General features: G+C 41.0%; 1 protein-coding gene across 2 annotated transcripts in view; it reads right to left on the minus strand.

Moving 5' to 3' along the window:
* Positions 1-12,822, minus strand: part of smyd3 (SET and MYND domain containing 3) — a 33,021-nt gene extending 20,199 nt beyond the window's left edge. For both annotated transcript variants that reach the window (XM_083550924.1, XM_083550923.1), the window contains exons 1-2: positions 12,599-12,822; positions 1-46 (exon numbers count right to left, since the gene is read on the minus strand). The exon at positions 1-46 is cut by the window's left edge and continues 18 nt beyond it. In XM_083550924.1, the coding sequence (XP_083407050.1) occupies positions 1-46; positions 12,599-12,789 (237 nt within the window). In that variant the 5' untranslated portion in view covers positions 12,790-12,822. The remainder of the gene's footprint in view (positions 47-12,598) is intronic.
* Between the last annotated feature and the right edge of the window lie 3,864 nt (positions 12,823-16,686).

A 16,686-nucleotide genomic window follows, 5' to 3' on the forward strand; every position in this document is an offset into this window, starting at 1 on the left:
GTACCGAGAACTCTTACAATGAGAACATCTCAATAAACACTCACTCCTACAAAGAGACGAACCAAGAACAATTACATTAACATACAGATAACAAAGCAGGTTATCGTGTGTGTGTGTGTGTGTGTGTGTGTGTGTGTGTGTGTGTGAACCTGACACCATTGATTAAAGGGATTTGGATGACAAAATATAAATAATTATCAAAAAATACACAATTTAGAAAATAAAATAAAACTCTAATGCTGATCCATGTTCTTCTGTAGACAAGTGAACTAGAACCAAATGTACATACTCATATCCACCTCAGCACTGAACTCCACACACACACACACACACACACACACACACACACACACTTATAGGAAAATTCCTATAACTTTTCACAAACATCAATGTAAATGTGAATATCACAAATAATCCCATTTCCAAATGTACAAGAGACTTTCTCTTTCTCCCTCTGTCTCTCTCTCTCTCACACACACACACACACACACACACACACACACACAAAGAGCTGCTGAAGTGTAATTTATGGATGGTGTGGAGGTTATGTGTCCTTCAGGAGCAACATTGATGACTTTCCCGTTCAGAGAAAAGAAAGAAACGCAGCTCAGCACTAAAACATCTGGAGACGGGAACACAAGTGAACGGAGCTGGAAATAAAAATCCACAACCTGCTCCATTTCACATGTTTTATATCACATAAGATACACTCATCACATCCAGATTTATTACATCCAGCAGCACTGACCTTCATCATCTTCATCATCTGTAAAACTAATGACTAAATGGTAGAGAGCTACAGAGCAGTAAAGTCCTGTCCTGTTTACTGATATGTGTTCACTCTCATATCTACAAGAAACTCTCTACAGCAGGACACTCCAGATCTTCCACTTTAACCCATGTAAAGCAGATCTTCATGAAGCTGGCTTTGTGTACAGGGGCATTGTCATGCTTTGGGTCTCCTGGTTCAAGTGAAGGAAAGTTTTCATGCTCCAAAGGCTTTCAATACAAAACTTTGTGTAAGAGTTGGGGTGAAGAAACTCATATGGCTGGAAAAGGCAGGTGTCCCAATACTTTTAAACCAGACGGTGTGCAGATTTTGTAAAGCTGCTTAATGAGCTCATCTACTGTTAAAAGTGCTGAACACAGAACTGAAGTTCATTCAGTTCGTTTAAGGCCATAAATCCTGTAAGAACAGAATAATTTATAATCTGTGTTCAATACCTGATCAAACTCTCAGTTTTGTGCAAGAAAAAAGCAGCATCTGTTGGAGTTTGCTGAGCACAAAGCCCAGCTTGTTTTACACACAGGTTTTAGGAACATAAATTAATGATCGCTGATGATTCATGAGCTGCTTCACTTTTGCCCTTTGCCTTTGTGCTGAAATGAATAAAGAGACTGTCTTTTCTCCATCTGCTTCATCATCACTCCTGCTTCACTCTAATCACTGCTGATTAATTATTAAAAACAGCCCATGAGCTCTCACTCTAGTGTGTGTGTGTGTGTGTGTGTGTTACTGAAGCAGTGCTGTATGAGATATGAACAACTTTTCAGTGGGTTTGTTCTGGTGTACGGCTGCAAACACGCAGCAGATAAACGAGTTAAATCACCTGTGTGTTCAAGGTTGCCAGATTTCTTTATTTGTTTAGTAGAAGCATCCAAAAAGAGTGTGTTTTTCAGCACATAGTGTTTTTGTCAGTAGTTATAACTGAATACTGATGTGTGTAATGTGTGTATTAAGTCTTTACTGAGAGATGATCACATTTTGAATACACTGATGGATAAAAAATGTCATCACCTGAAAGGATAAAAATGTATACACTACACACACTACACACATGACATACACTCTAATCATACACTCCACAGTTCTGGGAAGATGTTCCACTAGATTTGGTGGAGATTTTGTGGAGATTCATTCAGTTACAAGTGTGTTAGTAAAAACATGTAGTAATGTAGGTGAGAAGGTGTGGAGGTCTGGGGTGCATTCAGGATTCACATTAATCACAAAGGGTATATTTCAATAGGGTTGAAGCTCTATAGCAGGAGATCTTCCACTCCAACCCATGGTAAGCAGATCTTCGTGGAGCTGGCTTTGTGCACAGGGGCATTGTCATGCTGGATCAGGTTTTGGTCTCCTAGTTCAAGTGAAGGAGAAATCCCATTCTCCTGCATCCAAAGACGTCCGATACAATTGTGTGTCTCCAACTTTATGGAAGAATCACATCTGGCTGGGAAAGTTGGGTGTCCCAATACTTCTGTCTGTAGATATGCAATGAAACTCTCTCTGTTTTTATGTGGACAGAAATAAAGGAAGTAACAGCTTTAATAAAGAGAAACACTGTGAAGTTCATCACTCAGGAGAATGGAGTGATTACTGCAGTGAAGTTCAGGGAACCTGAATATCGCTAAAATCCGCTCAGGTGCTGCTGGAGATCACGACCTGTCGAAAAATTTTAGGTGTTTAGAACAGATAAGGATTAAAGATGTGGTGAAACAATCCACATAAAATATTAAGTGGATTCTGAAGATGAAATGTCACCGTGTGCCCTGAAAACCCAATTAAACTGAGAGAGAAGAGAAGCGGGATTAAAGTAAAACATGCCTCGGATGGGAAGCGTGTGATGTTTTATTGATGCTTTCCACTTTACAGCCCGGAGTGATGGAGAATGATGTGAATCCTGATCTCAGAGCCTCCTTTAGTGCAGAATCCGTGTTTAAAGCAACAACAGCATCGAATTAGCTTCATTATTCTTTTCTCTCAATAAACCTCGTTGATGTGGTGAATTATAAGCTTAAGACATGCTGAACTTCTTTAACTGTAGTCTACAGTCGAACTACAATAATCATCTCATCATCATCTGATAGAAATTAATGGTCTGGATGTGAAAAAAGAGCAGAGCATTAGCTTAATGAAATATAAGCGCTGTTTATTTTTCAGTTTTCTTCCAGTTTTCCTCTGTTAGTTTTCAGATTTCTCTAAAACAATAAGTTTTATTCTGATCTTTATTCTGTATTTAAGGATGAAAAGAAGAAAAAAAAACTGAGTTTGATCAGGACACCAGAGCAGTAGAGATTAAACCCATAACTTGGTGAACAACCAGCGCTACATCACATCAGTTCCTCTCAGAACCTCATTATAACAGAGTTCACAGAAACTTTTACACAAATATTCCCTCCTCAGTGTGAGGCAGAGAACAACATCTACAGCTGATGGATTCAGTGATGAACCTGCATTTCTCTTTTATATCTTGATGTACACAACTAGCTAGCTAGCTACATCGCCTCGGTAGGTGAGCGTACTCTCTGCCATCTTGTGACATCACTCCTTGTTAATATGAAATGCACCCAAACCCATTTTAGGGCCCAGACGGTTTGGGTTGGGTTCCAGGTAGAAGGTTTCTAATCGAGACCTGAAGACTGTAGGAGTTCTGTGGAGATCGCAGCAGTGCTCTAATTCATTGTGTTGGTGAGGATTAAATGGGAGGATGATAAGTCTCTCTCTCTCTCCCTGTGCTCTGGGGGCTGTGATTTGATTCTCCGTAAGTCCACTTCACTCTCATTACACCTGTGACGTCATTACAATGAGATAATAGGCAGCGAGGGAACACACTGTATTACACTGAGCTCACTCTCATCTCATCTCATCTCACTAAAAATCCCCACAACGCACTACAAGCACTTAATGTTCATACGATGGAAATTAGCTGGTACACTACCCATAATGCAATGCATAAAGTAAAATCACTCACAGTGGACTGATGGTGTATGTGAGACATATCCTTTTCTTACACTAATGACCAAGAGCATTATGATAATATTCACACACACAATCACCAAATCACACACTCACACACTCACCAAATCACACACTCACACAATCACCCACACATACACACACTCACACACGCTAACCAAATCACACACTCACACACGCTAACCAAATCACACACTCACACAATCACCCAATCACACACACAATCACCAAATCTCTCTCTCTCTCACACACACACACACCAAATCACACACACACACACCAAATCACACACACAATCACCAAATCACACACACAATCACCAAATCACACACACACTCACCAAATCACACACACACACACTCACCAAATCACACACACACACACTCACCAAATCACACACACACACACTCACCAAATCACACACACACACACTCACCAAATCACACACACTCACCAAATCACACACACACCAGATCACACAATCACCAAATCACACACTGACACAATCACCCAATTGCACAATCTCACACACTGACACACACACACACACACACACAACTCCTGTTTAATTAAATGTCCCCTGTTTTGCTAAGCTAATTTGTCTGCATATTAGCTAGCATCAATGATCTCTCTCTCTCTCTCTCTCTCTCTCTCTCTCTCTCTCTCTCTCTCTCTCTCTCTCTCTCTCTCTCTCTCTCTCTCTCTCTCTCTCTCTCTCTCTCTCTCTCTCTCTCTCTCTCTCACACACACACACACACACTCACACACACACACACACACACACACACACAGAACAGCCTCAGAGGACTTGACGGAAAATCTAAATTCAACTCTCCATTCACTCTTAATTGGATTTTCTGCATATGTGCATGTGTGTGTGTGTATAATTGTGTACATGACATGTTTTTATAATGAAATATTACAGGGCAAATAATATAAATAAAAGATACGGGATTAAACCAAACCACACACACACCCTCACAAAGATATAGCCACACACATACACACACACACACACATACACTCTCAAAAATATCTATCCACACACACACACACGTGCAAAGTAATTAGTATCCTGAATGTAAAAGTGCAAATCTTTATAAATACACAAATTATTGAAGTCAGCTCACTAAATCACGTGTACAGAAGAAAGAAAGATAAATGTTTATTATATAGAATAATGTATAATTGGTGAGTGATGAAGGTTAATCATTAAAAATTTTGTGCTAATCATCATGTGCCTCAGTCAGGAGCAGTAATGTGATTATTCCTCCTCAGTGTGTCGATGAGATCGGGGTGAAGTCCATTAAACTAGTGCATAGATCAATATTAACCTCACTGAGCTCATAAAGTGTGTGTGTGTGTGTGTGTGTGTGTGTGTGTGTGTGTGTGTGTGTGTGTGTGTGTGTGTGTGTGTATGCGTGTGTGTGTGTGTGTGTGTATGCGTGTGTGTGTGTGTGTATGCTGGACAGCGTGAGCTTAATCAGTGTCTCTCTGTCACACTTCAAGTATTGAAAGCAGTAAAGTACTACAGGGTTGCCAGATCCAAGAAATCTCCAGCTCACTGTCTCTTGTTTTAAAGAGTACGGATACTGAAATCCAAAATCTCATTCCATTCACAAGAACTGAAATCCTTTTCATTGTTCTTTTATTATTGGCTCTAATGTGATAAAGAAACAGATCTTCATACAGTTTTCATGGCAACTAGATTTTCAAACTCGTCCAATTGGTTAAAAAAAGAAGGTGGACCTGGCAACACTATTCACATTACTGATTGTACCTTTAAACATCCCCATTAATGTTCTTGTACTGGAACTAATTATTATTATTATAATTCTCACTGATGTACTGTAGCTGTACAGAGCAGGAAACAGCCGTATTACTGTAGTCACAGTGTGTAACAGAGAAACACAGCACAGTCTCAGATCCTTTCTAATGATGCCACTTTATTTCTTTCACCATGAAACCTGGTCCAAAGATCAAACACACGCCTGTCTTCCTGCCTCAAATTAGCTTCAGTCCAGGGATTAAAGCTGGCTATAAACCAGATCAGACGTGTCACTGTTACAAAAAACCTCACGCAGCAGAGTGGAGAAGGTCCAAAACTCACTAATCCTGAAAATGAGAAAGCTGCTGAGGCACAACGCAAACGACTAATGATCCACTGCTTCCATGCAACGTGGAGCCAGCAGGATTCATTACACACACACACACACACACACACACACACACACACACACACACACACACACACACACACATCTGAGCTGAGAACACAGACACACACATTTATAACATTACACACCTTTAGAACTTTTAATGAACCCTTTAACGCCACAGTTCTCCCATTACAGCTACAAACTGGAACCTTCTTAAGAAAAACCTGGAACTATAGAGCGATCCCTTGTTCTAAGTGTCGTGTAGGAGCTCAGAGCTGCTGATCTTCAGTGTCATTTCGTACAGACGTTTGTGGCTTTTTTGTTTTTATTTAAAGGAACAGTGTGAACACTGAAAAGATTTTTGAGTTGGAATAAATTCTTGCTGTGCATGTTGCTGCTTAATGTTTAATGGGTGTGGCTTATTTCAGGGGCAGAGCTCACAGAAAAATCATTTCAGGTGACTAGAAACATGCACTACAGGGTGATGTCTTACTGACAAATTACTCTTTCTAAGGTACAGAAATGTATTTTAATGATCAAACACTTGATGTCACCCAAATGAGGATGGGTTCACCTTTTGAGTCCGGTTCCTCTCAAGGTTTCTTCCTCATAACATCTAAGGGAGTTTTTCCTTTCCACAGTCGCCATGGCTGCTCATCAGGGATAAACACACACCATTCACCTTCACTGTTGATTTCTGTAAAGCTGCTTTGAGACAATGTCTGTTGTGAAAAGCGCAATAGAAATAAACTTGACTTGACTATTTGAACATTACAAACTACAGCTTTAAAGTCATGACAATTCTCAAAGAAATAAAAAGAATAGGGAAGTAAAATCGTAAACACGTATAAATCATGCTAACGGATGCAGTCAAGAATGCACATTAGGACTCATCACTCAGCTCTGGAGCTCAGGTCCAAAACACCACACACACATTTCTGGCAGGAACAAAGCTTTTTCCATTCATATATTATCTGGAAGACAGCGTTCAGGTCAGGAACCAAGTCATATCTGCTGAAATATCTGCTGAATAAAAGGTTTGTTTTGTAAGAACAGTCGATGTACAGTTCTGGGAAGTCCCTCAGCGCTAAGCGGGACAGTTAGCAAAACAAACGCTACAATACAAAACATTGTGTATTTAATATAACCTGTTACTGGAATTAATTTTTTACTATTTAAAAGTATTGGAAGGTTTGTTTGTGTGTGTGTGTGTGTGTGTGTGTGTGTGTGTGTGTGTGTGTGTGTGTGTGTGTGTGTGTGTGTTTGATAATTAAATCTAGTGCAGCGAGTAGAGGTTTTGATTGAAAAGTTAATCTATTTACTGTGGTGTTGATCTGAGTGCTGTTATCCACATGTTAAAGGTAAAACCTGCAGAAGAAGAAGAACACTGATCGACCTAACGCCCTGAACCCAATTAACTGGAGCACAAAGCGAGAGCTGGAGTCAGCAGTGAAATGCTGGAATTGGCTTTCAGGGTTCAGGAGGGCGTCCGAGGAGCGCGCTAAACCGAGAGCGTGAAAAAGGAAACAGATCGATGATGATAAACAGGGAGGAGTAAGGAGACGAGCGAGGACAAAGACCTGCTACTAACAAGTGACAAGGTCATAACAGGAAATAAAATGTAGCTGAAGGAGTGAAGGAGAAATCAAAGCTCCAAAAAACCTAAAGCATTTAAACTCATTTATCGTTGATTAGCTGATAAAAATGTTTTCTCAGGATCAGGAATAATAATAACACATCCTGTAACTCTAATCTAACAGCTGCTGAACACACAAATACACAACTACACAAAACTACACAAGGCATGAAAACAGTCCACACAAGAGAAGTGAAAATGAGCTAATTTTATTATTAAAGACATTTAGAGCTCTCTGTGTGTGTGTGTGTGTGTGTGTGTGTGTGTGTGTGTGTGTGTGTGTGTGTGTGTGTGTGTGTGTGTAAAAAAGTAAAAACATGTTACATGTGTGTTATCTCTCAATATATAATCAACACACTGCATTAAACAGAATACAAATCCTGCTGAATCTGGAAAATAGAACTATACATCATAAAGACGAATGTATTGGGACACCTGACTTTTCCACTGATATCTGATTTTTCCCTACAAAGAATGTTCACAAAGTTGTGGACACAATTGTCTCTGACGTCTTCGGATGCAGGTGCATGCGATTTTCCTATCACTTGGACTAGGAGACCCAAAACCTGTTCCACCATGACGATGCACCTGTGCTGTATGAAGATCTGCTTTATGGTTTTGTCCACATACTGTACATCTATAGTGATGATGTTCAGCTACAGCTCTGAGACACTCGATGTAGAAAAACAAGTCTGCTGTCTATAATTAACTTCACCATAAGAATCTAACTGAAGGAAAGAAATCTCCTAAACACTGCTTTCATGTGTAACAGTGTTCCTCTGGTCCAGTACGCTGAGTGTTTACAGAATCTGGAGGCTTTTAACAGTCATTTAAAAAATATTGACACCCAATAAAGCCGGAGTGAAAAGTTATTGAGGTATCGATGTTTTCTGTTCCAGCACTAAGCTGTACTTTATCATAATTATGATTCTGAAGGACATTTTTCTCACCACAAGCTGGACTGATTTCTCCTCCTCTTTCCTCTACTCAGCTCAGTGTACAGGGTGGAGATGTCATGAGAAGCTGCTGAGGATTTCAGTGATCTTTCAACTTTTATATGGTCTATTCTTTATTTTTAAATGTCACATGAAAGTCCTTTTTATTTACCTTTGAGGGCACGTTATAAACGTTTATTAGTTTTTCAGCACATAAATACAGTGTGTGTGTGTGTGTGTGTGTGTGTGTGTGTGTGTGTGTGTGTGTGTGTGTGAGATGTGTTGAGGAGCAGGAATACTGTTAAGATTCTGCAGTTCTGCTCTTTTTTTTCAGTTCTCATATTGTTTAACACCTACAGGTCACAGAGCTCACACACACACACACACACACACACACACACACACACACACACACACACACACACACACACACGGGACATGTGGAAATGTAAAGGACAGAGATGAACTAGAGGAAAGAAAAGGACAGCAGGCTGAAAATGAAAGTGAAAAGCAGTGCTACAGGAGGGAATTAGACTGTAATTATGAGGCGCTATAACTTTACGCAGGAGTCTGAAGATTTTTTAGTTTATTTATTTCACTCCCCGGATAGAGAATGATGAAGCGACTGTTTTTTCTGTTTTTCACACGTAAAGTTGTGACCTTTCAACCCTTATTCCCAAATCTGACCCCTAATCCCTAAACCCTAATACACTGCAGGCTTTAAATCTCATCTGATGTGGAAATTCCATCTTCAGGTCCTGAAATCAAGCAGATAAATCTCTCTCTCTCTCTCTCTCTCTCTCTCTCTCTCTCTCTCTCTCTCTCTCTCTCTCTCTCTCTCTCTCTCTCTCTCTCAGAAAAATGAAAGGCAGTAATTGTTTATTTGTTTGTGTGTGTGAATGAGTGTGTGTGTTTATGCTTTAAGCGACTGTATGATTTAAACTCCACACACTCATTAGTGCTCATTAGGAATAAACCAAATGGGAACAACCCACAATTACACTGCACTTTGATCTTCCACTCACTTCCTCTAAAGCAGTCCTATACACACACACGCACGCACTCACGCACGCACTCACACAATTATAGTAATTACAGTATGTGGTATAGCTGGTGTGTGTGTGTGCGTGTGTGTGTGTGTGTTAATCTGTAAAATGTCCCACAGGAGTGTGAGGTATAAAATGTCATTAGTCAGAAATAATGATATTTCTGACTAATGTTTCTCCTGATCAGAGTTCAGTGAGCTCCAAATAAAAGCTTCTCTGGACTTAAGTCGTCTTTCCCTTAGGGTTCCCTGCTCAGGGCATTTCCTGTCACTCAGGGCATTTCCTGCCCTGTAGTCACACCCCTAAAACCAACACAAGAGCAGAATTAGTGAAAGATGAAACACTCTGAAACACACCCTGACGTGCCCTGTGTGCACTCGCCTACTTCACGTCTGTGAGACTGCAGAATCATTCGCATAAACACACTTGTGTACATTTCTCAAACATTCAAGCAATTACTGCTCAAATCTCGAGTCTGGAGTTCATAACCCAAACCCCTCCCACTACACTACCTCATAACCCAAACCCCTCCCGCTACACTACCTCATAACCCAAACCCCTCCCGCCACACTACCTCATAACCCAAACCCCTCCCGCTACACTACCTCATAACCCAAACCCCTCCCGCCACACTACCTCATAACCCAAACCCCTCCCGCTACACTACCTCATAACCCAAACCCCTCCCACTACACTACCTCATAACCCAAACCCCTCCCGCCACACTACCTCATAACCCAAACCCCTCCCACCACACTACCTCATAACCCAAACCCCTCCCACCACACTACCTCATAACCCAAACCCCTCCCACCACACTACCTCATAACCCAAACCCCTCCCGCTACACTACCTCACACCCCAAACCCCTACCGCTACACTACCTCACACCCAAACCCCTCCCACCACACTACTTCATAACCCAAACCCCTCCCACCACCTCACACCCAAACCCCTCCCACCACACTACTTCATAACCCAAACCCCTCCCGCTACACTACCTCACACCCAAACCCCTCCCACTACACTACCTCATAACCCAAACACACACACACACACACACACACACACACACACACACACACACACACACACACACACACACACACACACACACACGGGACATGTGGAAATGTAAAGGACAGAGATGAACTAGAGGAAAGAAAAGGACAGCAGGCTGAAAATGAAAGTGAAAAGCAGTGCTACAGGAGGGAATTAGACTGTAATTATGAGGCGCTATAACTTTACGCAGGAGTCTGAAGATTTTTTAGTTTATTTATTTCACTCCCCGGATAGAGAATGATGAAGCGACTGTTTTTTCTGTTTTTCACACGTAAAGTTGTGACCTTTTACACTACCTCATAACGTCTACCTCACTACCTCATAACGCCTTCCACCACCTCACACCCAAACCCCTCCCGCTACACTACCTCACACCCAAACCCCTCCCACTACACTACTTCATAACCCAAACTCCTCCCACCACCTCACACCCAAACCCCTCCCACCACACTACTTCATAACCCAAACCCATCCCACCACCTCACACCCAAACCCCTCCCACCACACTACTTCATAACCCAAACCCCTCCCGCTACACTACCTCACACCCAAACCCCTCCCACCACACTACTTCATAACCCAAACCCCTCCCACCACCTCCCACCAAAACCCCTCCCACCACACTACTTCATAACCCAAATCCCTCCCGCTACACTACCTCACACCCAAACCCCTCCCGCTACACTACCTCACACCCAAACCCCTCCCGCCACACTACCTTATAACCCAAATGCCTCCCACTACACTACCTCATAACCCAAACGCCTTTCACCACACTACTTTATAACCCAAACCCCTCCCACTACACTACCTCACATCCAAACGCCTCCCACCACACTACCTCACAACCCAAACGCCTCCCACCACACTACCTCATAACCCAAACCCCTCCCACTACACTACCTCATAACCCAAACGCTTCCCACCACACTACTTCATAACCCAAACCCCTCCCACCACACTACCTCATAACCCAAACGCCTCCCACTACACTACCTCATAACCCAAACCGCTCCCGCTACACTACCTCACACCCAAACCCCTCCCGCTACACTACCTCATAACCCAAACCCCTCCCGCTACACTACCTCATAACCCAAACCCCTCCCGCTACACTACCTCATAACCCAAACCCCTCCCGCTACACTACCTCATAACCCAAACCCCTCCCGCTACACTACCTCACACCCAAACCCCTCCCGCTAAACTACCTCACACCCAAACCCCTCCCACTACACTACCTCATAAACCAAACCCCTCCCACCACACTACCTCATAACCCAAACCCCTCCCACCACACTACCTCATAACCCAAACCCCTCCCACCACACTACCTCACACCCAAACCCCTCCCACCACACTACCTCACACCCAAACCCCTCCCACCACACTACCTCAGAACAGATGTATTATTTCAGTAATAATATTTCACACTGTAAAACAGTAAAATGTAGATGGTGATTTGGGACACAACCAGCGTTCGTGTAGTAGGAGTGAATGAAGAATAGAGACCCCAGCGCGCCCCCTGGCGCCTAACTGTAAAACTGGCAGTTTACCTAATTAGCAACACAACACAAAGACTCACTCTCACTCTTCTTCTCTTCTTCTCTCCCTCTTTCTCGGTCTCTATAAACAGATGATTCGGAGTAAATGTCTAAACCAACAAGCAAAATAGTATTTTATCCCCTGGTTGTATCCCAAACGGATCACCATTCACTACGTAGGTGTACTGCAGTGAGCATGTGGGATTCAGCTGCACACTCACGTGTGAAATCTTTACCTTGTGTGGTGCAGAAGTTTGGTGTTTGGGTCTGAGACCTTCAGCTGCTCGAATTTATATCGATTTTGACAGTTATAAATTAAAGAGCTCAATGACAATCAATTACAATAATTAAATCATCAATTACACGACTTATTATACTTTATAACTACACAACCATTTATAATAATCAATAATAATAACCGATGATAATAATCAGTTAATGACGCTGTGCTGCACTCACCTGCAGAGGCAGGTCTGGCAGGTGGATTTTAAAAACTTTTGAGCCACACAGAATGCTATCGGGTTTGAGGAGTAAATCATCTCTCCGGCCTGAATTTCATCCCGAGCCCGTAATCCGTTTCCTTTCCCCGGGCTGAGAAACCGCTCCATTTTACCCCACACTCCACTCCTCACTGACACGGGGGCCGCCATGTTCTCACTCCAACACCTCACCAAAACTCCTCTTTTATTAACATAGGGCACTAGATAGGGTACACAGAGCTGTACTCTATACAGTATATCATTACTTGATGTAGTTCACTAGTGTAGTGAGTGGAGATCGATTTGTACTTTAACCTCCACATGTAAACTTTTTGAGGCGCTCAACAATGAGCTCGATTTACGCATAAAGCACGTACAGTGGGTTAAAACTTAATAAAATTATATATTTTTTTCTTATTCATTCTTAAATGTTTATTAATTGCCCCACCCCTTATTATTGCACTGCCCATTGTTGATTATAATAATAATAATAATAATAATAATAATAATAATAATAATAATAATAATGATGATGATAATAATAATAATAATAATAATAATAATAATAATAATAATAATAATAATAATAATAATTACTACTATTATTATTATTATTATTATTATTATTATTATTATTATTTTACATGGCGCCTTTAAAAGTTGCATCTAAAAGCGCTTTCAAAGTATAAAACTAAAAAATACAAATAAATAATAAATACAGATACATCATAAAATAAAAATAAATCAGCTGAACGTTTTCCTGAAAAATTGCGTTTTAAGAGCAATTTTAGATTCAGCATGTCTAATCTCAATGGGAGATTTTGATAGAAATAAACGTAATAAAAGGTTGTTACAGTGTTATTATAATTGTGTGTGTGTGTGTGTGTGTGTGTGTGTGTGTGTGTGTGTGTGTGTGTGTGTGTGTGTGTGTGTGTGTTAGGATTCGGAATAGACTTTTTTTTCATTGTATACGTATTTGTATAAAACGGCAGTATGCGCATTTCTCTTGATGATTTGATGACATGAATGGCAGCACAACTGTGTGTCGCATGATGATGACGCACTGGATGTGCGCCTTGTTATGAAAACCTTTTGGGGATATTCCACCTGTATTCCGACACGCCCCGCATTCTACCCTACGATTGGTTTATAGACGCGCGACGCCTCAGACTGTGGCTGTGTCCCAAATATTACACTCAATAATACTCTCAGAATCAGAATCAGGTTTATTGGCACACACACACACACACACACACACACGCGGAATTTAGTTCCATCTGTTGGTGTCTCTCAAAAGTACAGACATGAATAAATTCTACATTTAGTTTGGACTACAGGAGACTACAGAAAATATTTATTACAATATGTGAATTACAAATCATAGAAACTCATACTCATAGAAAATAACAAAAACAATCCCAGGTTCCTTTTCAGTACAGTCGCTAAATTAACAACAAATCAGGGATCTGAAAAATGTGTTCCATCACAGTTTAGTAGTGAAGACTTCATGAATTTCTTCACTGAAAAAATAGATAACATTAGAAAAACAATTGTGGCAGTTCAACCTCTGACAGCATCTCCCGACACAATCGTACTTACAACCCCACAACTACACTGTTTTACATGTATAGGACAGGAAGAGCTGTATGATGCTATTATGAAAGCTAAATCAACAACATGTCAGTTAGATCCAATTCCCACTAAACTACTGAAGGAAGTGTTATATACAGCTGGTGAGCCTCTTCTCAATATTATTAACTCCTCACTATCGTTAGGTCATGTCCCTAAATCCCTCAAGTTAGCAGTTATTAAGCCCCTCATTAAAAAACCTAATCTGGATCCAAACACGCTATCGAATTACAGACCAATTTCAAATCTCCCATTTATGTCTAAGATTTTAGAAAAGATTGTCGCTGCCCAGTTATGTAACCACTTGCAGGAGAACAATATCTTTGAAGAGTTTAAGTCAGGTTTTAGGCCTCATCATAGCACAGAAACTGCTCTAGTTAAAATCACTAATGACCTGTTTTTAGCTTCAGACCAAGGCTACATCTCCCTATTAGTTTTATTAGATCTTAGTGCTGCGTTCAACACTATAGATCATGATCTTCTTCTCGATCGCTTACAGAATTACATCGGTATTCAGGGACAGGCATTAAGCTGGTTTAAATCCTACCTGTCCAATCGTTACCATTTCGTAGATTTAAATGGAGAGCTATCCAGGATAATGCTAGTAAATTATGGCGTGCCACAAGGGTCAGTTCTAGGACCCCTGCTTTTTACAATATACATGCTTCCGTTAGGAAATATTATTAGAAGGCATGGAATTAGCTTCCATTGTTATGCTGATGATACCCAGCTATATATTTCATCCAAACCAGGCGATACAGCTCAATTAGCTCGCATAACTGAGTGTGTTGAAGAAATAAGAGATTGGATGACCCATAACTTTCTGCTATTAAATTCTGATAAAACGGAGATTTTGCTCATCGGCCCAAAAAATAGTACACAGAAGCTCCAGCATCTCAGCCTGCATTTAGACGGTTGTTCTGTAACTACTAGTTCAACGGTAAAAGACCTGGGAGTTATTTTAGACAGCAACTTATCTTTTAAAAATCACATCAATCAAGTTACAAAAACAGCCTTCTTTCACCTTAGAAATATTTCTAAGCTAAGAAATATCTTATCTATATCTGATGCAGAGAAGCTCGTCCATGCGTTTATGACCTCTAGAATAGACTACTGTAATGCATTACTAGGTGGATGTCCTGCATCATTAATAAACAAGCTTCAGTTAGTTCAGAATGCGGCAGCAAGAGTTCTTACTAGGTCAAGAAAATACGATCATATAACCCCAATCTTATCGTCCCTACATTGGCTTCCTATTAAGTTTCGAATAGACTACAAACTACTGCTACTCACTTATAAAGCACTTAATGGTTTGGCTCCCAATTATCTATCCAGTCTCTTAACACGCTACAATCCGTCACGCTCCCTGAGATCTCAAAACTCTGGGCTTCTAGTAGTTCCTAGAATAGCAAAGTTCACTAAAGGCGGTAGAGCATTTTCACATTTAGCTCCTAAACTCTGGAATAGTCTTCCTGACAGTGTTCGGGGTTCAGATACACTCTCCCAGTTTAAGTGTAGATTAAAAACATATCTTTTTAGCAAAGCCTACACATAACACACATCACACACATCACATCACAACCTTGTGCTCCAGAATATATGATCACATGCACATTATCAACTTGTGCTGTTAATATCATGAACAGCAGCTACGCTAATTCCTCTCCACTGCTTCTCTTTCTCTCCCCATCCCGAGGCATCCTGAGGTTTGGCCAGCTCCAGTCACGTCCCACCTCGTGAATATTATGGACCTATGGATGATCATGGAGAAGTAGATGCTGAGTGTTTAAAGGCCCTGGCATGGAGAAGCTGATGCTGGATCTATGATGATCACAAATTGTTCTGTATTGTTGAAAGATTTATGACCAAACTCTTGATGTCACCCATATGAGGATGGGTTCCCCTTTGAGTCTGGTTCCTCTCAAGGTTTCTTCCTCATATCATCTAAGGGAGTTTTTCCTTGCCACTGTCGCCACGGCTTGCTCATCAGGGACAAACGCACACCATTCACCTTCACTGTTGTTTTCTGTAAAGCTGCTTTGAGACAATGTCTGTTGTGAAAAGCGCTATACAAATAAACTTGACTTGACTTGACTTGACAAATCAGTGATGTACATGAAGTTTGAAAGTGTATGATGGTGAATAACAGTATTGTGCTGCACACTGATAAAGATTCACTTTAGAACTTTAGAACACTATACAGCAGTAACCGTGTGGAACATATGGGGATGAAGTGATGAGACGGTTCTGATGTTCTGCAGCACTTATAGATATGAAGCAGGGTTGGGGTTAGGGTTTGATTATGAATATAATTATGGGGAGATTATGGTAATTAGTCTGATCGTCTGAGGAAAGAAACTGTTCCTGTGTCTGGCAGTTTTGCTGAACAGAGTTCTGTAGGACCTCCAGAAGGGAGGAGCTGAAAGATGTTCAGGGTGT

This window comes from Silurus aristotelis (assembly GCF_946808225.1).
Source record: "Silurus aristotelis genome assembly, chromosome: 9".
Classification (NCBI taxonomy): domain Eukaryota; kingdom Metazoa; phylum Chordata; class Actinopteri; order Siluriformes; family Siluridae; genus Silurus; species Silurus aristotelis.